This window comes from Pteropus medius, unplaced genomic scaffold (genome assembly GCF_902729225.1).
Source record: "Pteropus medius unplaced genomic scaffold, Ma_sr-lr_union100, whole genome shotgun sequence".
In the NCBI taxonomy this organism is placed as follows: Eukaryota; Metazoa; Chordata; class Mammalia; order Chiroptera; family Pteropodidae; genus Pteropus; species Pteropus medius.
In genome coordinates this window covers 8,553,535-8,581,526 of record NW_024340701.1, presented here as the reverse complement: position 1 = coordinate 8,581,526, position 27,992 = coordinate 8,553,535, and the positions used below count along the sequence as shown (strand labels likewise).

At 47.8% G+C, this 27,992-nt stretch overlaps 1 protein-coding gene and 1 pseudogene across 1 annotated transcript; one reads left to right on the top strand and one right to left on the bottom strand.

The window, feature by feature from the left end:
* Positions 1-66: 66 nt before the first annotated feature.
* CIMAP2 (ciliary microtubule associated protein 2) lies at positions 67-25,116 on the bottom strand. Its single transcript, XM_039882875.1, has 10 exons — positions 25,067-25,116; positions 24,079-24,166; positions 23,482-23,646; positions 23,193-23,315; positions 17,859-17,996; positions 17,567-17,707; positions 15,745-15,906; positions 14,522-14,647; positions 12,626-12,759; positions 67-614 (listed from the first exon to the last, which is right to left on the bottom strand). Exons 1-10 carry the CDS (start codon positions 25,114-25,116, stop codon positions 542-544), a joined length of 1,200 nt encoding a protein of 399 aa, XP_039738809.1. The 3' UTR covers positions 67-541.
* Positions 4,658-9,357, top strand: LOC120618543 (60S ribosomal protein L17-like; annotated as a pseudogene).
* Positions 25,117-27,992: the final 2,876 nt, after the last annotated feature.

Here is a 27,992-nt window from a genome sequence, read left to right as displayed (position 1 = left end):
GATGAAACTAATTGTTCCCAATGGCTGCACATTGCCTGGAGGTCAGCAGCCTCCTCGTAGCAGGAGGACCTGCTGAGCTTCCAGAAGCATCCTGGGGTGGAGATGAAGTACTCCTGGAGGGGACCTAGAGCTGCCTTATGACATATGCCACACTCTCCCGCCTCTTTGGATTTTAATGAACAGGGAGTTAAGCACCTTGGCTTTATAGAAAGGGGTTCCAAAAGTGTCAATCGCGTTCCACCTTTTTAGTTCATCCACTGTCTGGCTCTCATGTTCATGTCACTGGCTGATTTGAATTCTCAGGATAATTGATCTCATAACAAAAGATCTCTCATCCTAGCCGTCCCAGCAGGCACCATGACCTCCAGGTAGATGTCTCCAGAAAAGTGGTTCCATCACATCACTACATCTCCCCCTCTCCCAGGCATTCCCATATGTCCTTTCTCCAAGACCCCCCCATTCCCACTATCACCCTCCCATCCCCAGATCCATCTTCAGTCCTTTGGGCCTTCTGGTCACCGCGGGCTGTCCATGTGTGGCTTTAAGGAGTAGGATCTGAATTGTAATCCACTGTTGGAGGGCACTTCCCCTTAGTAAAAGGTGTGATCCTTTCCCTTAAAAAGAGAAAGAGAAAATGAAAGTGGTCCCTTGGACAGAGTTAGCCCCCCATCCCAGGAGGGGCACCCACAGGAAGTGAACAGGTACCTGTTGGCTGTGCTTCCCAGGAGATCCTACATTGGGTGAGAGGCCAAAATTGATGACCTCCAGAGCTTTTCTATCAGAACAGCCTGGTTTTAAGGAGGGGATCCCTCTGCTTTACACCTAGTTCAGCTCATCAGAGCCCAAGTTGGCTTGTAAGAACTTCCTAGCACCTGAAAGATCATCTAGCCCAATCATGCTTAGTAGGTGTTCTATAAATATCTGTCAAAAGAAGGAAGGTGGGAGGGAGGGTGGACTCACAGGGTAAAAGAGGTGTTTACTACCATTCAACAGGCCTCATGCCTCTGTCTCTTTGCTCCTCCCTATACCATGCCCCTGGCCTGGCTCAGAGCCTCAGCTCTCACCTGACTATTAAGACAGCCTCCTTGTCTCTCCCTCCCCATCCACTCCCCCACCACACAATGCCACAGAGCACACCTTTAAAACTCGAAGAGTTACTTCCTATTAAAACCCTTCTGAGTGTCTGGGAGAAAATATTTTCAAAACAATTATCTGATAAAAAAATGTATGCCTAGGATATATAAAGAACTCTTAAAACTTAATAGAAGAAAGCAACCCATTTTTTTTTTAATGTGAAAAGAAGAGATATGGAAACATGAAAAGATGCCCAACATCCTGTCATTGGAGAAATGCCAATTCAAACCATCAGGAACTACAACTGTTAGGATGGCTAAAATTAGAAAGAAAAAAAAACTGACAATACTGCTGCTAACAAGGAGATGAAGCTATTAGACCACACATACATTACTAGTAAGAATACAAACTCATACAGACATTTCAGATAATAGGTTGGCAGTTATATATACACTTTGACCTAGAAATCCTACTCTAGGTATTTACTAAAGAGAAATGAAAATATATGTTTAAACAAAGATTCACATATTACTGTTTATAGCAACTTTATTTAAAATTGCCCAAACTAGAAATCACCCAAATGTCCCTCGTCTTGGAAATAAACAAATTGTGATACATCCATTCAACGAAATACAACTCAGCATTAGAAAGGAATGAGCTACTGATAACCTGCAATGACATACACGAATCTCAGGAGCGTTATGTAAAATGAAAGAAAAGACACAAAATTCTATACATGGCATGATTCCATTTATATGACATTCTGGAAAAAGCAAAACTATAGAAATGCTATCATATTAGTAGTTGCCAAGGACTGGGGGAGGGGGAGAAAATTGACTACAAGTGGCACAAGGAAACCTTTTTTGGGGGGTGGTAATTGTTTGTTTTTGTGACTATAGAATCATACACATTTGTCAAAACTTATAGATATGTACTCCTTAAAAGTGAATTTTACTGTACAGAGTTATATCATTATAGTCTAAATTTAAAAAAAAAAAAATCCTTCCATGGCTTCTAACAGGCATGATAAAGTCCACGCAGCTTACTTTTGTATTCAAGGTCTCCAAAGACTGACCAGATCAACCCTGACTGCCTTACTCTCTGCTGTTCCCCTTTACACACCCCACACCTCATCCAGGATGAAACATCTAGTGTTTTCCAAACATGTCCTGAGCTTTATTGCTCCCTTTCCTTTGCTCATTTCTGTCCTACAAATTTTTTATCTTCCCTGGAAGTGAAGCCTCGTGGAAAGAACACAGCTTGGAGCCAGCTAGAGCAGAGATCCAATCCTGCTCTGCTACTGTAATAGGGAGTAAAAATGGCCCAAGTCTCCACTTCTTGTCTCCATGCCCTCTGCAATGTGACTCTGCAGCTTCTCTCATCAAGAAGTAGAGTCTACTTCCCCTGCCTTTGAAACTAGGCTGGTCTTGTTACTTGCTTTGCCCACAGAATGTGGACGATGTAATGGTGCCACTGTGAGCGTAGGCTGCAAAAGGCCTTGCACACTTCCTCTTGCAAACCCCTGCCTCTTCCATGAGAACAAGTCTGGGCTGGACTGCTGAACGATGATACCCCATGTGGAAGAGAGTCTAGTTGCCCCATTTAGGACCATCTGAGACCAGGCGGCCCCTACCTAACCCACAGACTCATAAATAAAAGAAATGGATATTGTTTTAAGCCACTGAATTGTTACACTGCAACAGCTAACTGTTACAGTCAGTAACTCACTGTGACCTTGAGAAAGTTAATTCATTTCCTCATCTACATAATAAATATATTTACCCCGAAGAGCTCTGTGAGGCCCATAAGAGATTATGTTTATATATTGAATAGAGTGCCTGGCACACAGTTAACCTTTTACAAATGGTGGTTATTGCCTTGTCAAGCCCAACCCTTAGCCAACTTTTGAGAGCAAGCTCAAATGTCATTTCTTTTAACCAGCCCTCCTTGAGTCTCCAAATTGGATATAATCCTTCCCTCCCTTGAACTTCCACAGTACTTTCTCTGTTCCCTTACAGTGTACTATACCGTCAATTGTAAGTGCCTTAGAAACATAGCCATGGCCTTGAACATAGGTGTCCATCCTCAAAGTCGGAAAAAGATTAAATGATTTATATATACCTAGGACAGAACACCTGTTCCTGCCTCCCAGGCCACTGTTCCTGCCACCATCACACACAACCTGCTTCAAGGGCAATCCCAGCATACTTTCTTGCACATATTTGGTACTTCATATCCCAAATTCCTCACACTCGTCAGAGCCTGAAACAAGCCAAGTCAGGTTGGGAAGTCAGGCTGACCTAAAAGCAACTATCAAGTAGACACACCATACAGAGCAGAATCCAGGCTACCCACTGGGACAGGGGCTATAAACTCTGAGGCTACTGAGAAAACAACCTGTCTCAAGAAGCCCAGGTGACTAGTCAAGGACATAGCTTGTAAGTACAGAAACCCAGTCCCCTCCTCCAATCCAGAGCTCTTTCCGGGGTTTAATGTAAAGTCTCATATCCCCTAAGGGTTTCCTGCCTGAGCATCCAGTAACTCAGATATGAAGAGGCAAAGGCAAATCCCATCCCAATATTTTCCAATCTTCCAAGTGGCGCTTTCCAAAGTTCTCCTCCTGTGCCAAATGCACGTTGAGGAAAGCTTGTTGGCTATTGATTTGCAGGTATCTGAAAAAAGGCCAGACTCCTACGTCAAGATACTATGCTCCTGCCCCGCCTGATTCATCTTGCTCCAACTCTTACCACACCCCCTCCATGCCCCACCCTCCAGCCGCTCAGCCACCCCAGACAGTCCAAGCTGTTCACCCCTCCGCGCCCAGGCTGGCAGCCTGCAGCATCCTCCATCTCTTTGTATCACCTTCCCAGATATACTTGGGCACTTCTCTCTCTGTACTGCACTCTCTCATGCCATCTTGCTGAGCCCTTTGTCATGTACCTGATTATAAATCAATCCTTCCCCTCTGCTTCACTTCCTGTGGCCTTCTGAGCAAGAACTCCTGGCCCCTAGAAAATGTTGGCTTAATTTTATTGAATTATCGACCTTTTTGTCTCCCCTACTCCCTGGTCTATTCAAGGCCAGCTGATGCAAGGATCCGGTTTCACCACCTCACACCTGAATATCTTGCTTCTTCCTTGCCCGTCAGCCTAGAAATATGCTCAAGTGTCTACCCCTACCAAAAATGGGAAAAATGAAAGGAAAGAAGGAGAAGAAGGAAGGAAGGAAGGAAGGAAGGAAGGAAGGAAGGAAGGAAGGAAGGAAGGGAAGGAAGGAAGGAAGGAAGGAAGGAAGGAAGGAAGGAGGGAAGGAGGGAGGGAGGGAGGAGAAGGAGAAGGATGGAAGGAAAGAAGGATAGAAGGAAGGAAGAAAAGAAAGGTAAAAATATGGCCTCTCCACTCTGCCTTCCCGTGGAGCTAATGCCCTGTCTATCCCTGGCACCATGTTGTCTCCATGGTAATCACCAGACTTCTGTGTTCAATAGCAAATGTGTCCTGGGAGTTGTGGGAAGCAGGACTCTGTGCTGAACTTCCTAAGAGTCCCCCTTTCCTGTCCCAACTTTCCAATATCCCACCAAAGCAGCATGCACAAAGGCCCAGGAGGTAAAGCAATTGGACCAGGGCAGGCAGGGTGAGGACAGGAAGATGGTTATGTTGCATGCTCTCTCTGCCTTAGCCTTCTGGGTTCAAATTGCTTTCCCTCCTGCTCTCATCCTCAGAAAACTGAAGGGGGAAGAGTGGGGAAAGCATTCCAAATGTAGAAAGAAAAGTCCTGGGTCCCACCTGCCTTCATCCTTCTTCTCATGTTGCCCTGTAAATGTCAAAACGGAGGTGAGTGCCTTCCCTAGGAAGCCGGAAGCCACTCTGGGGCAGAACTGCTGCCTGATTCTCTTTTGCAATGTCCCAGTAGCCAGGATGTGTCCGGCACATAGTAAGTGCTCAATTAATTTTTGAAGACTGCATGCACAAATGCCATTGACTAGCAGTGACTTTAGGAAAACACTTTCTCTCTCCAAACTTCAGTTTTCTCAACTGAAAAACACTGAGAGTAATATCTACCTTTTAAAGTTACTATATACAGTAAATACATATAAAATCATGTTATATATTATAAACTCCAAGGATATAAGATTTTATTATTATTATTACTATTATTATTAAGAATGAATATTTATGATTTCAATTTCAGATTTCTGGACAAGGAATATGGCTTTTGTTTAAAATGCTGAAAAGGTGGTATTGCATATTGAAGTATTCAGAAGGAATTGTATTGATGTCTGCCATTTACTTTGAAATTTATCAAATTGTAAGGTGATTAATAGATGGATAGAAGGATGATAGTGGATGGATGATTAATAGATTAATAAATGAATAGATAGAAAGATATATCATAAAACAAGAAGAGTAAAACATTAGTGACATGATCTAAGTGGTGGGTATACAGGTGTATACTGTAAAAGCCTCTCAATTTTGCTGTATGTTTAAAATTTTTCACAATAAAATTTCAGGTGAAAGAAACTTAAAAGGAAAAATAAACTTCTCCCAAATCAAACTGGAAGTTCTGAAGCATTCCTTTCATGGAGTTATCCAAATTCTAGAGCAATCAATACACTGAATCATTCTTTAGCGAATATTCAGTGAGTTCCTTCTATGCATGCCAGCTAGACAGTGGAGCCAGAGAATGGAAATGTTCTCTTTAGTAGGGACCACGGGCATATTAACAAATATTACAATATAATTTTTAAAAGCGATCCAACCTAGGAATTCTCAAGAGGCTGAGAATGAAGAGACACTGTCTGGAAAAATCAGGGAAGGCTTCCCATTTAAGCGGAGTTGTGGAGGATGAATAGGATTTTCCCAGACAGAAACTAGGAGAAGGATGTTCCAAGAACAGATCACAGTATGGCCAAAAACTCAAAGGGCTAAAGAGCAAGAGTATGGTACAAAGGCCTGGCTGGAGCACAGAGTGCTCATGTCCACAGGGCCAGAGGGTGGCCAGATGGAATGAAAAGATCTAGCAATAAGAGCCAGAAAGATGGACAGATGGAAAACCTGGTCCATTGGTCAGTCAACCAGATTTATAAGTACCTGCCGTATACACAACTCTAAAGAATGAAAAGCAAAAGGCTGCCTTTCCTATGCAAGAGTTAAATCCCAGGCTGCCTGGCTAGATGCCCATAACCCTGTGGTTTAACAGGAAGAAACAGATGAAGCTTGGGATCGAGCGGTGAAAAGGACATATTCCAAGAGACTGCGCAACTCTCGCGCACACACCCTCCCTCATCTGGACTGAAGACAGCAAACTGTTGTAAGACATATTGTGTTCTGCCATTCATGGCTTCCTCCACACCTGGCAAGGGAGGAGTGGCAGAAGCCCAGGACTGGAGTCAGAGCCACAATTCCTGGTCCCTGCCCTGCCTCTGTTTGGCTGTGGGACTCTGGGCCATTTCCATCACCTCCACCCCTTGGAGCCTCGCTTACTCATATATAAGATGGGGGAGATAGCACTGACGCAGTCTGGACTGTACATTTTCTCATCCACAGGCACACTGGATTGCGATTACCACCCTGGAGCCAAAGGCAGGCATTAACATTAGCCCATCAACACTGAGGGTTTGTGAATGCCTCCACCCATCCAGCCTTTATTTGTTTTTATTAATTCTTTACTCCTGCTTTATTTTTAAATTTATTTTGATTTTTTAAAACTTCTAGAGTAGAATAATTACTTCTTTGGGTTTCAGTCTTTCTTATTCTATATTAAAAGCAATTAAAGCTTTGAATTGTCCTCTGATGGATGCTTGACAATATTACACAGGTTTTGATAAAAAGTTTTCATTGTAATTAATTTCTAAATAGCCTGTTTTTTAAACCTGATTTTCTCTTACATCCAAGAGCTGTTTAGTAGAGAACTTTCTAATTTCCAAACACTTGGTTTTGGGAGTTCTCCTTTATTTGTTAACCTCTTGTTTTATTGTACTATGTTTAGAAAAAATCTAAACATAGTACAATGATCTAAAATTTTCTATGTAGCATGGTTTTAATTTAGACATTTTAAATGAGATTTTCTTAGAGGATCAACTTTTATAAATGTCCTATGAGTTATCTGAAAATAATGTGGAATAAAATATACCTATTTAAATCCTCCAAATAATTATTTACATATCTTTACCTTATTCTCAGACAGCTCTGTTAAGAATTCCTGTTATGATCGTAGGAGTTTGTCACTGTTATTTTGGGTGCATAAGGTTAGTATTATAATGTCCTCGTGGATTTCATTGTTTATCATGATTAAATACTCCGGTATCTTTGTCTCATTTAATAATTTAGCCTTGAATGCTGCATTGCTTGCTGTTTGTATTACCATTTTTTTTGTTGCTGTTGGTTACATTTATTTGGTATATCATAGACAGATATATTCTTTTCCTTTCTTGAGCTCTCAATGCTAATTCATTTTCCAGTTGACTGGAATATAGCCCCCAGTAAAATTTTCAGAAAAAGTACATTTGAATCCTTGTGCATCTGTTTGCCTTGTACATGACTATAGTTTGGCTACATAGAAAATTTTACAGTCTCAAGTCTTTTTCTTGAGAATTCTATATAGTGTTTTTTATTATTCATTTTTCAGAAGAGATGCTCAAAACATGTCTGACTGTCTTTTATTTAGATTGTAGTTTGTCCTTTTAGATGTAATACTTGCAAGATTTTTATTCTACTTTTGAAACTCAAACATTTCACAACACTGTAAGCGGATTGGATGCATACGTTAACCTTCCAACCTCCTGAAATCCCACTAAAACAAGAGTAAAGGAATAAAAATTTAAAGCACGTACCCACAAGGACAAAAAGAATAGAAGGGGCAGCAGTAAGAAAAAATATTTTGGAACTTTAAAGCAGATGGAAGAATGGTAACTAACTTTCTTGGGTAGCAGACCTAAGAAATCTAAACCTTAAGCCAGGAGAAGATAAAGCTCAGAATTCCTTCAGCTCCACAGGACTGGGGAACCGACAGCCCCAGGTACTCCCGGAAGCGGAAGTGAAGATGGAACTGAAATTGATTCAAAGTCTGTGTGATATCAGTTTCCCACCCTACTCTCTGCATCCGGATGAGCGCCCTTCATGAATAAAGATTGGAGAATTTATCCTCTGAAGACAGAGAGGTTCTCTCTACAGGATGACACCGGGAACATTTGATATCGGGAGTACCATATTTAAAACAGGGAATGAAATGGGAATTCGGTCGCTAAATATTGAGACCTCTAGGCTCTTCTCCTCCACTTGGAGCTCTGGCAGCCAGGCTTACATCCCCCAGAAGAACCTAGGCCAAGAGAAAAATTCTAACAACATGGACTTTAAAGTTCTCCCAAGAACACTCAGCTTGGTCATCCGATGATGAAGTCTGTGATCAACAATCAAAAAAATTTTATTTATTTATTTTTATTTTTTCTTTATGTTTATTTACTTTTTTACAGCGGAAAAAGAAAAGCTTTATTAGAAGGGAAAGTACACTTCCAGATGTGGAAGCAGGACTGAACAAGAGAAGCGTGGCTCAAAAGGCCTTCAGTGGGATTTTTAGTTAGGCATGAGTCAACAGCCAAGGATCACCAGACATTTGAGAGAAATCTCAGATATGGAAGACTGAGGCCAAAACAACAGACAGAAAAAAAAGTGATTTGAAAAAAAGCAGATGATGTCAGGCAATCATCTCAATAATATCTTCAGCTCTTCCTGTAAGCAGCCTGAAGTGACCTCTGAAAGTGGTTTGCTATTCACTTGACCCAGAAAACCCCATAAAATTGTGCAAATCAAGAGGTTCAAATCTTCGTATTCACTTTAAAAACACTCGTGAAACCGCCCAGGCCATCAAGGGTATGCATATCCGAAAAGCCATTCAGTTAGCTAAAGGATGTCACTTTACAGAAGCAATGTGTGCCTTTCCATCATTACAATGGTGGAGTTGGTAGGTGTGCCCCCACTCAACAGTGGGGCTGGATGCAGGGTCGGTGGCCCAAAAAGAGTGCTGAATTTTTGCTGCACATGCTTAAAAATGCAGCGAGTGATGCTGAACTTAAGGGGTTAGATGTAGATTCTCTAGTCATTAAGCACATCCAGGTGAACGAAGCTCCCAGAGGAGGCACAGAACTTACAGAGCTCATCCCCCTGCAACACTGAGATGATCCTCAGTGAAAAAGAGCAGACTGTTCCTAAACCGGAAGAGGAGGTGGCACAGAAGAAAAAGACATCCCAGAAGAAACTGAAGAAACAAAAATTTATGGCCCCGGAGTGAATTTAGCATCAAATAAATGCTAATACAGGTACAACGATGACAACAACAACAAAAATAACATCTTCGAAGGATAAGAAAGCATTGTGTCCATGAAATAAGAGCACGTTGTACTTAAAGGAACATTCGGAAAACAAAAAATAACTCTTAGAAATTAAAATATAAAACCAGAAACGAAAAACTCAGTGAGTGAATGAGAGAACATTTCTGGTCACCTGAAAACAATCAGCAGCTCAGAAGTGCCCCGGGCAGACCGAACACAGAGCAGGTTTTTTAAAGGAATCAATCCAGAAAAGAGTGTATAAGGAAATCCTCTTCCCACCTATGACCTATATTCTGTGGCTCGTGACATAATTCTGACTGTGAGTCCAAGAGCCCTCGTGGGTTGGGGCTCCATGGACAATGCCAAACCTGAGCCTCAGGGAGAGTCATACAGCAGCCTGACAATCAGACGCCCACAGGGACCTGCTGGTTGGCTTCCATTCAGTAGTATTCATAATCCTTAATTAAGGCTGACCCTGTAGGATATATGTCCCTGCAGGATATAAATTATTCTCCTTTTCCAGGTGGGAAAACTGAGGTCTGGAAGATGGGTGACTCTTGGCTAGAGATGGGTCTACAAGGAGAACTCATAATTTGTATAGTCTCTCTCAAGAGCGCTCGTCCTTTTTCTATTTGTTTTTCTTTCTTTCTTTTTTTTTTTCTGGTTATAAAAATAATGTTTATTTTGAAAACTTCAAAAATTTCAGAAATAAAGCAAGGTGGAATGAGAAAGACCCTGGTAACCCTCCAGGTATAACTACAGTCAACAGCCTGGGCCCAGTCTTCCATAGTTACACTCACATTGGTGTATGGAATGAGCTCCGCTCTGTGAGGGAAAGGACTGTATTTTAGTTCCAGCTCTATCACTTACCAGCTGTGTGACCTTGGGCAAGTTGTTCCCTTCTCTGGTCCTGGTTGAACACCTGTAAAAGAAAGCTAACCACCTTGGCTAGAAAGGGGAAGAAAATGTTTTTGCACAATAAGAAAGTTCCATATGACTGTCAATTAAATAAGGCAGATGAATATATGCATTTATCTCTCCTCCCTCCTGCGATCCACTGAAAAAACTATATAGAAATTTTTTTAAAAAATAAATAAACAAGAAAGGGGACAAAGGTGTTAAGTTTTGGGGAAATGCAAAGTGCGAGGAAGCATTTGCAGAGCTGAGAGGGCTGACCCAAGAGCTGCCTGCAGTAGAGGAGCCAATGAGAAGCTTGCCAGCTCCTGCCACAAACCCCAGAGAGGTCCTGGAATTGGAAGCACCAGTATCTCAAAAAGCAGGCACAAGACGGATGGCTGAAATCAAGGGGAAAGGTAGACACACTCCCTCCCCAACCAACTCCTCACCCACCCAGCAGGAGACTGAAGGCTTAGTGTTGGGAGAGACTCCAAGGGAGGAAGCAGGCGCAGTGGAAGGTAGGCAGCCAGGTGCCAGTGAGAACAGAGGGAGCCGGTGGAAGACCATATACTGGTCAAGACCCCCAGCCCCCTTCCCTAAACACCAGCACTCCACACTCCCACCCCTCGCCCCACCAACCCCCAGGATGCAGGATCCTTTTCTAGAGAAGCTGAATGGTCCCAGGGAAAACACTTCGAAACACTGACATTGAGGGTCTCCCAAGGGAATGACCAGATCCCCATCAATCACTCCCAGTGAAGCCGCCAACCGACGAGCCCCACCCAGACGCACAGCATTTTTTTAGTGTTTTTCTCTTAAATGTGAACAGAACAAGTGAAAGGAAAAAAGGACCTTGGAAGAAGTGGATACAATGCAGGGAGCAAAAGGGAACTGAAGGAAAACTGCCATTATCCTTAGATAAAAGGACATGACAAAGAACTGAGTGCTATTAAAAGATTGTGAGGAGGGGCGGGAAGCAATCCATAACACACAAGAGCTCTTGGAAACTAAAAAAGATGAAAGCCAACATATAAAAAGGCAATAGTAGGGTCTAAAGATAAGGACAGGGAAAAATTTACCAGAAGATAGGACAGAAAAGGCAGAGGTCAGATATAAGAAACAAAAGATAAGAAAAATAGAACATCAAATAAAAGGTCTAAGATTCATCTGAAAGCGAAAAAAGAGAAAACAGAGAAAATCACCAAAGACCGAAATGCAAAAATCTTCCTGGAATAGAAGATCCTGAGTTTCCAGAAAGAAGAAACTCATGGAGAGCCAAAACAATAAATGAAAATAGACTCACACTAAGACCCATCATCATGAAACTTCAGGAGACAAAAAGAAAATCCTAAAAGGTTCCAGAAAGGACCATGCAGGTTGCATACGAAGGACAAAAAAATTGAAATGGCATCAGAATTCTCAACAACCACACTTGAAACTTGAAGGCAATGAAGCAAATCCTTCAAAATTCCAAGGGAAAATTATTTCCAACCTAAAATTTTATTTCCAACCAAACTATTGATCAGTTGTGCAGGCAGGAAAAAAAACATTTATTTTTAGGCATATAGGCATGATAGTCTATCAAAAATGTTACATCTTTTTACCATGTCTATGGAAGCCACCAAAACAAGAGTAAATCAAGAAAGAAAACACAAAACTACTTTGACAAAAATAGTTTAAAGCTGGTTTTCCCTGAGTGATCTGGTCCTCATGCCCCAAGATCTCCAACAACAAAATGATCAGCTCTAAAGTGCATGCTTATTTACATTTTAACATTTCTGAAATTGAGAATACATTGCAATTGTTGGTCTCTTAGTTCAATAAAATATGGCAGCAGCTAACAATTGCAAGCTGTTTTACAGCTAGCCACGGTATTTCATGCACTTTCTTCCTCTGGCTTCACAACGACTTCCTGAAATGAGTTTTACCAACTCCATTAAGAAAACCAAGAAACTGAGATTCCGTGGGGCAAAGCCTTGCACTTCAGAGGCTAGACTGTGTGGGGTCTGGGCGCAGGAGTTAGTGTTGATGAGTTCCTTACCACAAGCTTTAGATAGAGCATCTCATTTAGGTCTCCACAGTCCTTTGCTCATTTGACAGCTGAGGGAAATGAGGCCCAGAGAGGTTAAGTGATGAACCCCATCTCGCACAGCCAGTAAGCAATAAAGCCAGGATGAGAACTCTCTCCACCACCACAGCTGTTTGGCTGACACTAGGGGCAGCAGCTGTGTCTCCATTGGAAGCAAGCGTAAGGCGGAGCGAGCCCCCGCCCACCCCACAAGGAGCCCTTCCTTGCCCTGGCCCCTCTGCTGGATCTCCAGTGGCACTCACTGCATAAGCTTATCCCGCGCAGGGTCTGAGGGGTAGCGCTGGGCTCCAGCCAGGAACAGGGACCGATATCGCTGCCGTTGGTCCTTTGTCTCCATCAGCCAGGTGTTGAGGTAGCGGCCCACACCCACGGGGTTCTGCACCAGGTAGAAGAGGCAGGACGTTAGCAACCCCAATGCCTGGCCTGGAGACTTAATCTCAGGCCTCCCGCCCTCCCTGAGGCTCCTCATTACTCCATCTGTTATGGGTTGAATTATGTCTCCCAAAAAGATACATGAAAAAGATATGGGTTACCCCAGTACCTCGATGTGACCTTATTTGGAAACACTGTAATTGCAGATGTCGTTAGTTAAGATGAAGTCACACTGGGGTAGGGTGGGCCCTTAATCCAGCGTGACTGCTGTCCTTATATAAGAAGAGACTTACGGGGGAAGATGGGTACAGAGGTTGGAGCGATGCATTTACAAGCCAAGGAATTCCACAGAATGCCAGCCACCACCAGAAGCTAGGAAGAGGCCAGGAAGGATTTCCCCCTGTCCAGGTTTCAGAGGGAGCACAGCCCTGCTGACACCTGGATTTCAGGCTGCCAGCCTCCAGAACTGTGAGGAGATAAAGTCCTATTGTTTTCAACCACCTTCGTTATGGCAGCCCTAGGAAATTAATATACCATCCTGCCCAGAAACCTGGGTCATAGATACAAGAGGTGCCAAGAGAGAGGAACTGCGACCTGCCCAGAGTGACTAGTGAGGGCAAAAGAATGGCAGGAAAAGAACCCCGCCATCTGTAAAGAGCAGGCCAAGGGTGGCCTGGGACATGTTAGGAACCAAACACTAGTCCAGTGTGAAGCTGGACTCGCTGCTGACAAGGGAAAGGCCTGTCTCACTGGGAAGAGGCTCCCAGCTGGGTGTGCAGTCAGAAAGGCTGTAAGGGCTGGGCGGGCTCAGCCTCTGCCCCCCCACCCCGACTTTGGCCAGCTCTGTGGTAGCAGCATGGTTGTTTGGCTCCTGTCTAAACATCTTATTTGGGGAGGTCCAAGAGGAGACCCTTTTCCCTGCACGAGATGCAGGCTGAAAGTGAGAAAAGGAAGAATGCAGAGGACTGACCAGTTGGCCCTCATGAGAATCAGGCAGGGCAGGGAGTGTGGGCACACTGGGGACCAAGCCATCACTCAGGGAGGTGAAGAGGGGGCTGGCTGGCATGCTGCTCTCCTCAGAGGAGGGAAAGCTCAGGTGTGGGCTGTGAGCGGGGCAGTGGGAGCATAATGGGAAGACAAATAAGTCACAGCAAGATATTCCCAGGGAAACCAGGAGAGATTTTAAAAATATACAGCTGTTCAAAACCAGGCAAAACTAACCTGTGCTAACTGGAAGTCAAGACAGAAGAAGGTTATAACACACACACACAGGGAATGGCTGCCTCTGGGGAGGGGGAAGAGAGGGGTAGGGAGAGGACAAAGGGGGTCCTTGCTCAGCCAGGAGGGGCCAGCTCCACCAGCTGCCCTGAGGCCCCAAGACAAACACAAAGAGAATGAAAGGAGCATTTCCCTGGGAAAATAAGAGAATGAGATGTCTCTGGGGTGATGTCCCATAGTGCAGTGATGTCCCGACAGCAGCATCTACATCACCTGGGAAATGGTTAGAAAGGCAAATTCCCAGGCCCTGCCCCAGGACGCTGAAGTAGATGCTCTGGCATGGGGCCCAGCAAGCCATGTTTTAACAAGCCCTCCAAGATGATGCTAATGCTTGCTCAGAGTTGGAAACCAATGCCATAGAGAAAAAAGACAGTGAGAGTGGGTGTTAACCCGTGGGGAGGAAAGGGGTGGGAGCATCGGTTTCCATGGGGGCAAGGAGGGTTGGGGGCTGCCCATTACCACGTACCCTATGACAAAGACCCACTCACCCAGCTTCCCAGAAGCATCTGGTAGGCCCTTATGCCTATGCGCTTGGAGGACAGCAAGAATGGTGGCTGGTTGACGTTTCTGCATTCCTTCTCTGAAGGAAGCCACATACCGGGACCAGACGTGGCCTGGGGTAAGGAATGAAGGCTGAAAGCTGGCCAGGTCTGGCAGTGGTCAGCCTGGAGCCCAAGCAGGTAAGGGCTCCTGGCAGCTGACATTACCCAACTGGTGGCACTAGGCCTTGAGCCAAGGATGGTGGAAGGTACCCAGCCGCCTCCTAACTCACAAGGAGCCCATCCTTCAGGACTGTGGGGGCCCTGTGTTGCCCTCATAACCCCTGACACCTATTCTGAACCCCACCCACTAGCCTGACACCTCTGTCCAGGTTCCCAAGGACCCTCACAGCTTGGCAGGGTCCAGAGAGATGTTCTAGGCTCCAGCCTGGGGGCGCAGAAGCCACTCAGACCTTAGAGCTAGATGAGCTGGATTCCAATCTCACTCCTCACCATTGCTGGGGCAGCCTGGGCAAATCCCTTCCTTTCTCTGGGGCTCAGTTTCCTTTTGTGAAATGTAAATGGTAATCCCTCCATGGGGATGGGTGGGGCTGGCAGCTACCTGGCCCAGAGCAAGCATTCAGGAAATGGGGGTACCCCTTTTCCTTCTCCCAGAACCCCACTCCTCCCCAAGCCCTTAGCGGTTCTCTCTCTGGGGGTGGCGGGGGAGACTCTGCTTGGAGGGCCCCGGTAAAATCCAGAGCCTACTCAGATGACTGGCTGCTGCCTTCCAAAAAAAGAGTCCACCGCTCCCTTGGCCCAAATAGGTGTGCAGCCCCTCTGCCAGGGTAGAGCTTGTAATCACACTCTGCCCCACCCCAGTGCCCTCCCTTGTCCTCTCTCTGTGAGGTGGAGGGGCAGGGTGGAGGTCAACGCTGGCTGGGCACTTCCGGGTACAGGCTCCATGCGGTGGGCTCCAGTACTCAACCTCATTTAATCCTTGCAGCCACCTGGATGTGGCCCTAGGACAAGTGTGCAAACCAAGGCTCAGAGTGAGAGAGACCCACCCAACGTAACTAGTAAGTGCAAGAGCAGGACTGGAAAGCAGGTGGGGCTGACACCCACCTGCTGAGCTTTCCCCCTGCCCCCGGAAATAGCCACCAGCACCCCACCCGGCCCTGCAGGAAAGCCACCATCCAAGAGAGGAAGGAAGGCCTTGGGGAGACACTAACTAGTTTTCGGGGACACTGGCTGAGGGTGGCCCAGTAAATCCTCTCTGTAGGGGTTTTCGGGTTGCGGGAAACTTGCGAAAACACCCCACGCTTCTTATTGTGACGTGAGTTAAGTTCTTCCGTGAAGCTCTTGAAATTCATCAATTCCCTGGGCTTTATTTTCTGAGAAACAGAGAGGGGGAAACAAATGTGTCTGTTATGCCAGGAAAATCAAGGGCCCCTCTTTAGGACCCTCAGCAGCAATCAGAGAAAAGCAGGTGGCCACACAATGAGGCATCGCTCTCCACACTGCCTGGGGACGTCCCACAGCCCGTGGGCCCAGCCGGGTGGGAGAGACGCAGCCCTCAGCCGGAGGCTAGTCTGACGGTCTTCTAGCACCCTGTGTGACACATCCTACAACCCAGCTTAAGTTTATCCATTCCTTCTTTCTTTCCCTCACTTCCTGAACATTTACTGAATCGGGCACTGTTCTAAGCAGGAGCGACGATCCAAATACTTAAAAAATGGGAGAACACAGAAGACTGTTAGAGCGGTGAAACTGCTCTGTATGATATTATAATGGTGGGTACATGTCATTATACATTTGTTCAAATCCACAGAATGTAGAACACCAAGAGTGAACCCTAAGGTATGATGATGACGTGTCAATGCAGGTTTATCAGTTATAATAAATGCACCCCGCTCTGGGGCAGGATGTTGACGGTGGAGGAAGCCGTGCATGTAAAGGGCACAGAAGGTACACGGAAACTCTCTTCTTTCTGCTAAATTTTGCTGTGAACCTAAAACTTCTCTAAAAATTAAAATCTATTACTTTTTAGGTAATAAAAAATGTTATCGTGTCGCCTGGGCACTGACTAACCAATCAGAATGGACATAGGCTGTAGAGCCTGATGAGGGTCCCAAGGCTCCCGCTGTGCCGGGCTGCACCACCTTAGAAGCTGCTCATGGAAAGGTCTGGGAGGCTCAGGGGAGCTGGCATCAGGTGACAGAGCTCAGTTCAGTGGCTATTTAACAACCAGTCCAAAAGAATTCAATATTTTACTGCCTTCCTAGTGCTCCTAACGCACTTCACCATAGCCCTCACCACCTGTTAACACTCTGTATTGTTTTTTACTTACCTCTGTGTTTCTTTTTCCATTAGAATGTAAGTACCCTAGGGGCAGGTTTCCCCTGCACCTAGACTATTACCTGGAGTAAACACATACACTGAAAGAATGCACAAAGGAGACAAAATAAACAGGTAATTACACAAATACTTAAGTCCAGTTGCTGCGAGCATGAAGAAAGCAAAGCACAGGGTGCTATGGATCACACAACAGAAACTCGATTGGTGCAGGAAAAGCGGGGTCAAGCTAAAATTCTACTTAAGTATCCCCTCCCGGCCCTGCAGTTCTCTGCCTTGTTAACAGCATGACACTAACCCAGCCAGCTTAGCTAGATCTGCGATGCCCGGGAAGTGTGTCCAAAATAGCAGGACATCCAGATCTGAGCTATCAAGGTCCCTGCAGGCTTTGCGGACAGTTTCCCATGCAGTCCTGGCATCATGACCACCTGCGCTTCCTCTGCGGTTCATGCCAGTGCAGAGGACAGAGGACTGACGGTGAAATCAGACAGCCTTGCTGGGGTTCAGATTGTGACTCTGCCTTACCAGCAGTGTGGACAGCCTCAAGTTTCCTGATCCGACACAGGGCGCCATATCTCACCCTTGCTGTGAGGGTGAAGTGTGAGCAGAGTGTGGCACACAGGGTGGTGTTCCTGGTGGTGGTGGTGAAGTCTGTCATCTTGCTAGGGAATGCACCCCCACACCCCGCTGGGTACCCACCTGCACAGAGTAATGTCCATAAGTAGGCTTATTTCGATCACCAGAGAAAATGTCATAGAAGCCGCGGGTGCCCATGGATCGGCCCAGGTTTGCCTCCATGTCACTTTTCAAGGTGTAGGTGCATGGTGCCAGACCACTCCCCTAGAACGGAGCACAGATGCCAGTGTCTGCAGGAGGGCTGCGAAAGCAGGCCCACCGACCTGCAGGGTCTTGGTTTCTTCATCTGCTTTGGGAGTCTGCCCCGCAGGACTGTGCATGAAGGCAGCCAGCCCTGGTCAGGTGAGGGGGATACCTGATGAGCCAAAGGGAGCGGCTTGTTGGTCATCCTGCACATGAGTCCCTCGGAATGAGACCGGTTCCAGGCGCTCTCCTCCAGCTTTGTGTATGGATTGCCTTTCTCGCCATAATTTCCAGGACCTGGATAGTAGTTCTGTGTGGGGAGGGAGAGACATAAAGGTCATCAGTTCCACTCCTTATGCTGAGTACAGCTGAGGAAGAGATGCCCCCAAGAGAGGAATGGGATTTTCAGGGCTCCTACATGTCAACTGTCCCCAAACACACAGCACTGTTGACCCAAGAGCCTCCGTCATTGTTCAAACCTCCATTTCTATGTTCAGACACTTTACCAGGGCCCCATTGGCCTGTCCAATTTATCTCTTATTGCTCCCTTCCTACATCCACACTTCGGCCAAAGTGGGTCCTTGCTGGTCCCCAAACACACACCGTTCTGCTAACCTCCTTACTCTGCTTACTTGTGCTGTTACTACCACCCAAAATGCCCTTCCTGCCTTCTTTGTCTTGGAAAATTCTTCGAATCTTGCAAAGCCAGCTCAAATGTCCTCTTTCCTGGGAATGAAGCCCTCCTTCCCCGATCACCCCAGAAAGTTGCTTACTTTGGTGGTCTCGGAAATTCCACCCATTACACCCCTGCGTCATAGCTCTGCATTTGCATGAATGAGTTTCTCACTGTGCTGTGTGTGACCTGGATGGATCTGGAGTCCTGGGTTTGAATCCTGACTGTTGCTTCCTAGCTGAGTGACCTTGGGCACTTATTCCTTCTGAGCCTCATGGTCCATATTTGCAACATGGAAATGATAATACTTTCTCCTAGGGTAATGAGGATGAAATTAAATAATGTCTATAAAGACTCCTGCATAGCGCCCAGCCCACAGTGGGCACTGACATGTGACAAGTCAGGGCGGGATGGCTGTCTTGGAGCAGCAGGTGGGAGAAAGAGGTAGGAGAGGCTGAGAACTACAGCAGGAAAGCTGGAATGACCACTCAGGACCTTGACTGTCAACGTCGGAAGTATATCCTTTGTAGGTGGAGTGAGGAGCGCCTCCCTGCAGTGTTGGTGGGTAGGTGGTTGGGTGGAGGTCCTCCCTCCAAGACCCAGCCAGCATGTTGTTTTCTCCTGCTCTGCACCTTTTAGCCACACGGGGTCGCTGTCGCTCCATGATGGCGCAGCCCTGCCCACCTCCCGGTCCAAGAACGCACCCTGGGAAAGCAGCCGAGAACTGGAAGGGCAGAGGGGTCAGGGAGCTCGGCTGCGGGGGTCAGGCAGCTGTGGCATCTGACTTGTTCTCCCTCCAAGGGACACGACTACACATCACCCCCTTCTAGGTCCCCAGCTTTTCAGCATGTTTGTAGGAAGCTGGGTCCTTGTATCATGTGTTAGGTACTTCACAAGCCTAATCTTGGTCCTGCAGACCAGCGGTCTCCAACCTTTTTGGCACCAGGGAGCAGTGCTCCGATGAGAATCTAATGCCTGATGATCTGAGGTGAAGCTGAGGTGGTGATGCTGGTGCTGGGGAGCAGCTGCAAATACAGATGAAGCTAGCCCACCGCTCACCTTCTGCTGTGTGGCCTGGTTCCTAACAGACCACGGACTGTACTGGTCCGCGGCCCAGCAGTAGACCACCGGTTGAAATCAAATTAGTGCTATCCGCAATTAACAGATGGAGAAACTGAGTCTCAGAAAGGCAAACCTTGCATCCAAGTTTACCACCTCTGGAAAGGAGTGGCACAAAATTCAAGATCTTTCTGAGCCTCTCCTGCTTGCCAGGCACTATGTGGGCACTGCAGTCGAAGGGCAATGAGCACTACAACGTCCTAGGGACTTTGGAAGTGTCACTTATAACAAAGAGTGAGAGTAGCCGCTGCTCCTGGAGCCCAGTGCTGGGCGCTCTCTGCAGAGCCTCACTCTTCCTTCAAGCCTTCAGGTTCAAAGGCGTAGTAAATACACTTAGGCTGATGTGAGAGTCCATGATTTTAACTAGAATGTTATGTTCTCAGAGCTTTTGGGACCCAGGCTGGAGGAGTGATTAATTCTAGGAGTAGAGGTTATGTGGGAATAGAGGTATTGGTACTTATAAGATTTCTATAGCTGGACTTTGAAGAATGGGAAAGTTCCCAGAAGATGGGTGTGGTGAAGGGAGCAAGTCCCCCAAGCAGAGGGGCAAAGGCAGGGAGGCCGAAATGACACCTCTGAGGCGGGTTGGGAGAGGTGCCATGGGAAGAGGATGGAAAAGGATCTGGAGGCCTCGTCGAGGGTCCTTGAGACCTGATTCTGAGGCGTGAAGGCTTTAGGAAGATGCTGGCAATGGCAGGAGACCAGGGAATTCGTGGAGAGACTGCCTGGGTGGCCTGGGCCAGCAGGGAGGCAGTAGGAATGGAAGAAGAGGGTACGAGGAGGAGGAGGACAGGAAGTGAGAGCACAAACCCCAGTGATTTCGGGGGAACAAGGTGTGCTTGGTTTCTGGCAGCTGGGTGGTGCCAGTCCCCTGAAGAGCAGGCCTGGAGGAGACGCTGACATGTGGTGGTATTGGATGGGGTGCAGAGTTTCAGATGCCTGAGGGACCCCAGGATAGAGATCTGGAGTCATCTTCACGGAGCCTAGCTGAGTGAGAGAAATCACCCCAAAGAGGGTGGGGGGACTGGCAGAGGAACTCCAGGGCTGCGGAGTCTGGTGTCCCCAAATCCGAGAGAGGGGAGAGTGCCCTGAAGGCAGGGTGGGGGCAGCACCCGATGCCAATGCAGGATGGGGTTAGGAAACCAGAGAAGGCACTGCCTTGGAGGTGTGGTTCGACAGCCCCATCCTCTCTAAGGGAAGAGTCATGAGGCCCCAAAGCAGGCACCCACAGCTTTGGCCCGTGGTATTTGTAGACCTGCAGTGGCGGGGGTACAACTGGAGAGACCAGAGACCAGAGGAGGCCATGAGCTTTCCAGCCCAGGTCTCACAGCAAGACAGTGATAGAGAAAAGCAGGCCTTGGATGGGTACTGTCTTCACCCATTGGGGCAGTGCCACGTCCTTGAACTTAGGGTCCAGGACTGACCCCAGGAGAGCAGCTCAAAGAAATCCTACAGGGCCTAGCCAAGGTTGCTGCAGGAGCAGGTATAAGGACCAGAGATAGCTGGAAGGGAGGAACAGCCCATGGCACTGTCACTCTGCTCAGCCAGTACTCGCGGATGCCTCAGAGTTGGGGGCTGGGGACAGGAAGGAAACACACGGCATCAGATTTGTTCCCCCAACTCCTCTGCCTTCAGCTGGGCTAGGCTCTGACATGAGACCCTGTCCTCTGCAGTTAGTCAAGGAGCAAAATCCAGGGGAGCCAAGCTTATGGGTACAGCGCGGTGGTTAGGTGTGGACACCTGGATTCTAATTCTGCTTCTGTCACTTAGTAGCTCTGTGACCTTGGGCGGTTACTGAAACCTCTGTACTCGTTTTCTCATCTGGAAAGTGGAGATAATGATAGTGCCTACTTCACAGGGTTGCTGTGAGGATTAATTAGTACACTCCAGTGCTTAGAACAGTGCCTGGCACATGGTAAGTGCTGTGTTAAGTGTCAACTATTACTACCTTAAATTTGATGGTAATGACTCAATTTTAAATGCCTCCAGGCATCCCCTCTTCCTAAGTTGTAGTTAATAGCGTCTGTACCTGAAGATGCAGCTGCTTGTTCCCGGAATGTGGCAAGGAGTAATTTCCAGGCCTCAGAGAAGGCTTCAGAGTGGTGAGGTATGGAGGAAAGGCTCTGGATATGGGGTTGGACGTTCCTCATTTGCAACTGTGTAGCCTGGGGCAAATTGCTTACCCTCTCTGAGCCTTCAGGGCCCCAACAGGAGTGATTGTGAAAAATGAGAATGTTTTGGAGCACCTGGTATGCGTGCACTTAGTCCACAGATACTTATTGCATGCCTACTATGTGCCAGGCACTACTAGGATTTGGGAATTCTGCAGTGGACACACTAGGCAGGTGTGTGGTCCACCCTCAGGGGCTGTTGTCTAGTGGGGGAGAGACACTAAACATCTAAGAAGGAGAGATGCCACCTCCTGGGGCCAGAGGGGTGGCGTGGGATCAGGTCAGACCTTGGAGCTGAGAGCTGAAGGATGAATAGGATTTCCTTAGGCAAAAAGCTACTTGGGGAGGCAGAACATTTCTGGCAGCAGAAACAGCTGGAGCAGAGCCCTAGTGGAAAGAGCATGGCTCATTTAAGGAGCTGAGAGAAGGGCAAGAGAGTCCAGCTCAGAGAACAGGAGGACCAGGGGAGGTGAGGTTCTCAGCAAACTACAGCGGTCACTTGGTATGATATGACTCCTGCCTTCTCTCTCATGACCTTATTGAGCTTGAACCCCACTCACGGTCCACGCCTCCATGGGATGATCCTCCCTGCCCACACCAACACCATCGCAGCCCTCCTGCCACCCCCACCTCTCACAGCCATCGTCTCCCAGCTGGACGCCTGCTGCAGCCTCCGATGCTCACCCACATAAGGAGGATGCGTCTCTGAAAGTTAAGTCAGGCCCTTCTGGTCAAAACCTTCCGCTGTCCTCCCACAGCACTTGGAATCAAACCAGAAGCCCCCACATTGCTGCGAGATCCTCGTAGCCAGCCCTCAGGCCTCTGCGCTCATTCCTCCTCCCGTTCTCTTCCCCTCCCTCCAGCCGCACCGGCCTCTGCCGGATGATCTGACTTAAGGCCTTAGCCTCTGCCGTTCCCACTTGCCCAGAATGCTCTCCCGCAGACACCATGAGTCTCAGTTGCTCACGTCTTGCGCGTTTCTCTCAGATGTCATCTCCTCCCAGAGGTCTTCCCTGATCACCCTATAAATTGTATCTCTACCACTCTCTCTCTCTTCCTTGTCTCAATTCTCCTCGCAATCCCGATAATATATAACATGCTTCTTTAGACTGTTATTTCTACCACTAGGATGCCAGCTCCATGAGGGCAGGAACTTTGTCTTCATCACTTCTGGGGCCCCAGGAGCTGCAATGGTACATGGCACTTAGTGAATGCTCCATCATTATTTGTTGGCTGGCTAGCTGGATATATAGGTGGATGAATTTGCTGTATGCCAGGCTCTGTGCTGGGAACTCAGAGATGAACAAGACCTATCCCTGCCAGCAGGGAGCTTCTGGTCTGGTGGGGGAGACAGACACAGGCATATACAATAGCCAGTGGGCTAGAGGCTGTGGCGCTGGAAAGCCAAGGGCTGTCAGGACTCAAAGGAGAGCCTGGCCAAGCCTGGGGAGGGGAAGAGACGAAAGGGGCGCTTCTGGCACCACCAAAGGGGACAGAGACCAGAGGGTGGAAGGGTTCCCACTCCTTACAAGACAACACCTACCCCAATGAATCCTCGGAAGCGAACTTCCCCAGAGCTGAGCAGCCCCCGGGTGCTGCATGGTTTCTGCTGCAGCTCTTCTAAGAAGTCTTTGAAGTTGTAGGAGCCAGGCCCCAGCTTTTCCTTCTGCCCCAAGAGAAGAGAGAAGGTGAAAATCTTAAACTTGAGGATGTCCACATGGGAAAGGGGTCCAGGGGATGATGGTGTTCCTTAAAGAAGGAGCTCTACCTGGGGTTGGGAGGACACTGAGGCCACCCTTGGATTGTAGAGGGGCGTGGCCCAGGGACCTCACCTGCAGCTGCTTTTCTCTCAAGATGGCCTGGTATTGAAAGTGGGGCAGCTTGGTCAGCCGAGTGGCTTCCTGGGCCTTGGCCCAGCCTGTGCCCACCTCCTTCATCAGCTTCTTCTTGCTGAAGCAGGTCTCCTTGTAGCCATAGGTCCCAGGTCCTATGTGGGACTGAGTCAGAGCACAGTTAGGGCTGAGCCAGCCACAGAGCAAGCCCTCACCTAGCTCCCATCCTGACCTAGGGGTGACCTGTCCCTCTGTGGTTCCATCCCCAAGCCTGGCACCGAGGGGCGTGGTACTCAAAGTACCATCATGACTTCCTCTGTCATTGGCCCCCTCACACTTCAGAGGCAGAGTGGGGGAGGTAGTAACTCATTCAAGAGCCCACAGCCAGTCAGTGCAAGAGCTGGGAATGGAACCCAGGGCTCTGTGGTCCCGACCCATGCTGTTTTCACTACAGTCCTGCCCTGGCTGTAAACCAAGCTCTGTGCTGAGAACTAAGGACATGGAGAGGTGTAAGACTCAGTTTATCTGCCATGGTGTGGGACTTGGAGGGCAGTGACCAGACCACGTGGGAGAGTCAGTGGAGCTGGCCGAACTCACCAACTCCACAGAATAAGGCTTGGAGTATGGGACTCCCGTAAAGGTGCTCAACTTCTTCTGGTTGGGATAAACAGCAGCCATATCGAACCTGGGGAAGGACAGAGGCCCAGTGAGAGTCCAGTGCCTGACATCCAGCCCTGGCATGGGCAGTTCTGGGGGTTAGGGAAGATGGCTTTGGAGCTAGCCCATGAAGGATGGGCAGGTGTGCCCCCACCTTAGGGTCTTCATCCTTCCCGGTTCCCTCTCCCTGGATACCACTTTTGCCCAGTCCCTTCCCCTTTGCTGGGAGCCTTTAATCCTACCCCGCCCTCCAGCACTTACCAGCTCCTCCTTTCAACTTTTTCTCCATAGCCTTTATCATTATCCAACATTTTATTTACTTTTTTTGTTTACTATCCACTCCAACCATCCCTCCCCACAACAATGCAAACTCTTAGTACAAGGTTTTGCCGTTTTGTTCATTGTTGTATCTCCAGACGCTACAACTATGTCTGTCACATAGGAAGTGGCTATATATATAATAGGTTGTGTGTATATGTATATATATATAGATATAGATATAGATAGATATAGATATAGATATAGATATAGATATAGATATAGATAGATAGATAGATAGATAGATAGATAGATAGATAGATAGATAGATAGATAGATAGATAGATATAGATATAGATAGATATAGAGATCTCAATGTCATATGTGTGAATGAATAAAGAAAGAACCTGGACTGGAATTCTACCCACGACTTTTGAACTCAGGGACCTACTATGGGCCAAGCCACTTGGCATCTCTGAGTCTGGTACCTTGCAGGTTCTTTTGAAATGGTTTTAAATAACTTAATAACAGTGGTAAATAGACTCCGGGCATGGGAGTGCAACAGGTCTGACCCGGAGAGAAAGTCCAGTCTCCCATCCCACTGCCAGCGGCCCCTCCAACCTCCCCTAGGCTCCAGCCCTTCCTCCTCCAGCCCCGAGTCCAGCCACACCTGTGGCTCTGCACCCCAAAGGGTGCCCCGCTGAAAGACTTGATGACCATGGCACCGACCCCCAGCTGCGAGGTCCTGCAGGGGCTGGGCCTCCACCCCTCCTCGCCGGACTCCTGCTGCAGACTCCTCCGCTCCGCACAAGCTTGGCCGGCGGCCTCCGCTGCTGCCACGGCAACCGGGCCTTGTGATTTGTGATTCGCCAGAGGACCCTGGCCGCGTCTGTGCCCACGTGGCACCCTCATAAACGTGCCTTTACTGTCGCCAGAGGACCCTGGCCGCGTCTGTGCCCACGTGGCACCCTCATAAACGTGCCTTTACTGTCCCCTGACTCTACGCACATTTTCACCACTTCTTTGCCAGAGAGCCTTTCCTGGGGCCTACAGATTTAATGACCCCTCGTGGTGGGCCCCTCGTGGTGGATGCCATTGGTCGGATTTTAGAGTCACTTGTTGAGGAACGGTTTCTGATTTCTTGCTTTATCTCTGCGCCTGCAACGCGCCAGGTAGAGCGCTGCTCAAGAAATGCCTCTTAATTTCCCCTTATGCTCCTGGAACACTGAGGCCCACAGAAGACTCAACTTGGGTAAAGAGGGTGCCGGCTTCCACTTTGGGGAGGGGAGGAGCCAACAGGGAGGGGCAGGAGTGAGGCTGCAGAGACCAGGGAAGGGTTACAGGGACGGAATCAGAATCATCATCCCCAGATGTCTCCTCTCATCCCCAAATGCCCCCATACACACACACACACACACACACACACACACACACACACGCTCACTCTGCAGAGGCCGCACAAGGTGTCTGGACTCCCAGTCCTGAGAGTCTAGTGGAGGAAACAGTGACTATATAGTGTGACCAGGCCTGTGAAGAGGAAAGTGTCTGACCTAGCCTGTGGATGGGTAGGTCAGGGAGGGCTTCCTGGAGGAGAATGCCAAACTCATCATTGAAGTGTGTGTATGACCTGCTAAGTAGAGAAAGGAGTTGAGCGTATGTGGCCCCAACAGGTCAGCTCTCATCCCTCCTCCTCCTTCATCTAGTATAGCTTGAGAGACATGTCTCATTTGCTGATGACAGAACTGAAGTCAGAGAGAAACAGGACTTTTTCTGGGCCCTGCATCCAGCCTGTGGTGGAACCAGACTGCTGGGACAGTGGGTCTCTTTTTGGGCCCCACCCAATGCTCTCTGACATCTCAATATAACATTTAAATAGGAAGTTTGGACCCCCAGCAAGATCATGACTCTCAGGCACCAGGTCAGGCAGGCACATGGCCATGGCTGGCAGACCGTCCATCCTGCACTGCTGAGCTGATAGTCAGAAGTGTCAGGCCTCAGGAATACACACAGAATAGACACCCCGGGTCATCCAAGCACAGACTCTGCACCTTCCCAACTCTGTGACCTTGGGCAAGTCACTTCCTTTTCTGATTCTCAACTTTCTTACTTGTAAAATATAGCTAATAAGCTCTGTTTCTCCAGATTTCTGTGAGGATTAAATGAGCTACTTTAGTATGTTCCTGGCAGGTAGTGGAAGCTCAATAAGAGACCATTCCATGACCTAGCAAAAGGGACCTTCAGCAGGCCCAGGGCAGAGACTGTGTCTCATTCACTACTTTGCAGTACCTGGCACACAGTAAATGCTTAGTAAATATTTGTTGAGTAGCATGTGAACAAATAAATGAATCTAGTCCAACTTCCCAGGAGTCCATAAATCCTCAGACTTATATTTAAATCCTGGGCCTGCTGCTCCCTAGATGGTGGCCTTGGCCAAGTTTCAATTTCCTCATCTGTCACATGGACCTATGACTGCAGCCTCCTTGAGGAGATGTTTTGAGGTGCCAGTGAGATGTGGCTGTGTATACTACCAAGTCTTATGCATGGGGAAGCCCTGAGACCAGCCCCGGGCCTGCTCAGGTGCTCTCATGGTGGCCCACACCTGCCCGGGGCTGCTTTGCTGCTTCTGTCCCAGCCTGAGCCCCTTGGCTGCAGGGCTCATGGAGGAGTGACTGCAGGATGTAGGCCAAAGTCCACTAGGCTGGGAGTTCTGGATGCCAGGCAAACCACAGCAGGCCAGGGTGGGTCAGCTCTGCGGCAAGGCAGCCTGCCTTAGTTAGCCCACAGCCTCCTCATCGCAGCAACTCACTGATCATAGAAACGAACTCTTTCTCTCTTGTAGATAATGCCGCAACCTCTTCTCGTCTCCATCATATGAAAGAGGAAACTAAGGCTCAGACAGGGAGAGTAACTTGCCCTGGTCACATATAGTGAGGTATAGGAGCACACAATGAATACGGAACTCATAACTAGATTTGAGAACTCCCTGGCTGCAAGAGTTTCTAACTCATCCAGATTCTGGAGTCATCTGTTACGTCAATTGAATGAAGTCAATCTTCTCAGCCAGGATTCGGGCCTCTGTGATAGGGCTGTGGCCACTGACTTCAGACCTCATCTCCTGCCATCTCTTCCCCATGCTTCAGCTATATGGGGCTGCTCTGGTCTGAGGCACAGTCTACACTGCAAACCTCTGGTCTTTCCATATGCCTTTCCTACTGCTGAAAGGTTCTCACAACCTACCCTCCCTGTTCAACTCCTACTCATCTTCTCAGAGTCATATCAAAAGCCAAACGCACCCATTAGGATGGCTATATAACAAACAAACAAAACCAGAAAAAATAACAAGTGTCGGTGAGGATGTAGAGAAATTGGAATATTTGTACATTGCTGGCGGAAATGTAAAATGATGCCGCTGTTCTGGAAAACAGTATAGCAGTTTTTCAAAAAATTAAGCATAGAATTACCATATGACCCAGCAATTCCACTTCTGGGTATACACCCAAAGGAATTGCTATGTTCATAGCAGCACTGTTCCCAATAGTCAAGTGATGGAGGCATCCCAAGTGTCCATTAATGGATGAATGGATAAAGAAAATGTG

Coding starts and splice junctions, on each gene's coding strand:
- CIMAP2 (XM_039882875.1), bottom strand. CDS start 25,116: ATGGTCATCAAGTCTTTCAGCGGGGCACCCTTTGGGGTGCAGAGCCAC. Junction 23,647..24,078: donor AGCCTTATTCTGTGGAGTTG/GTGAGTTCGGCC, acceptor GCTCTGACTCAG/TCCCACATAGGACCTGGGAC. Junction 17,708..17,858: donor CGCTCCCTTTGGCTCATCAG/GTATCCCCCTCA, acceptor GCTCCGTTCTAG/GGGAGTGGTCTGGCACCATG.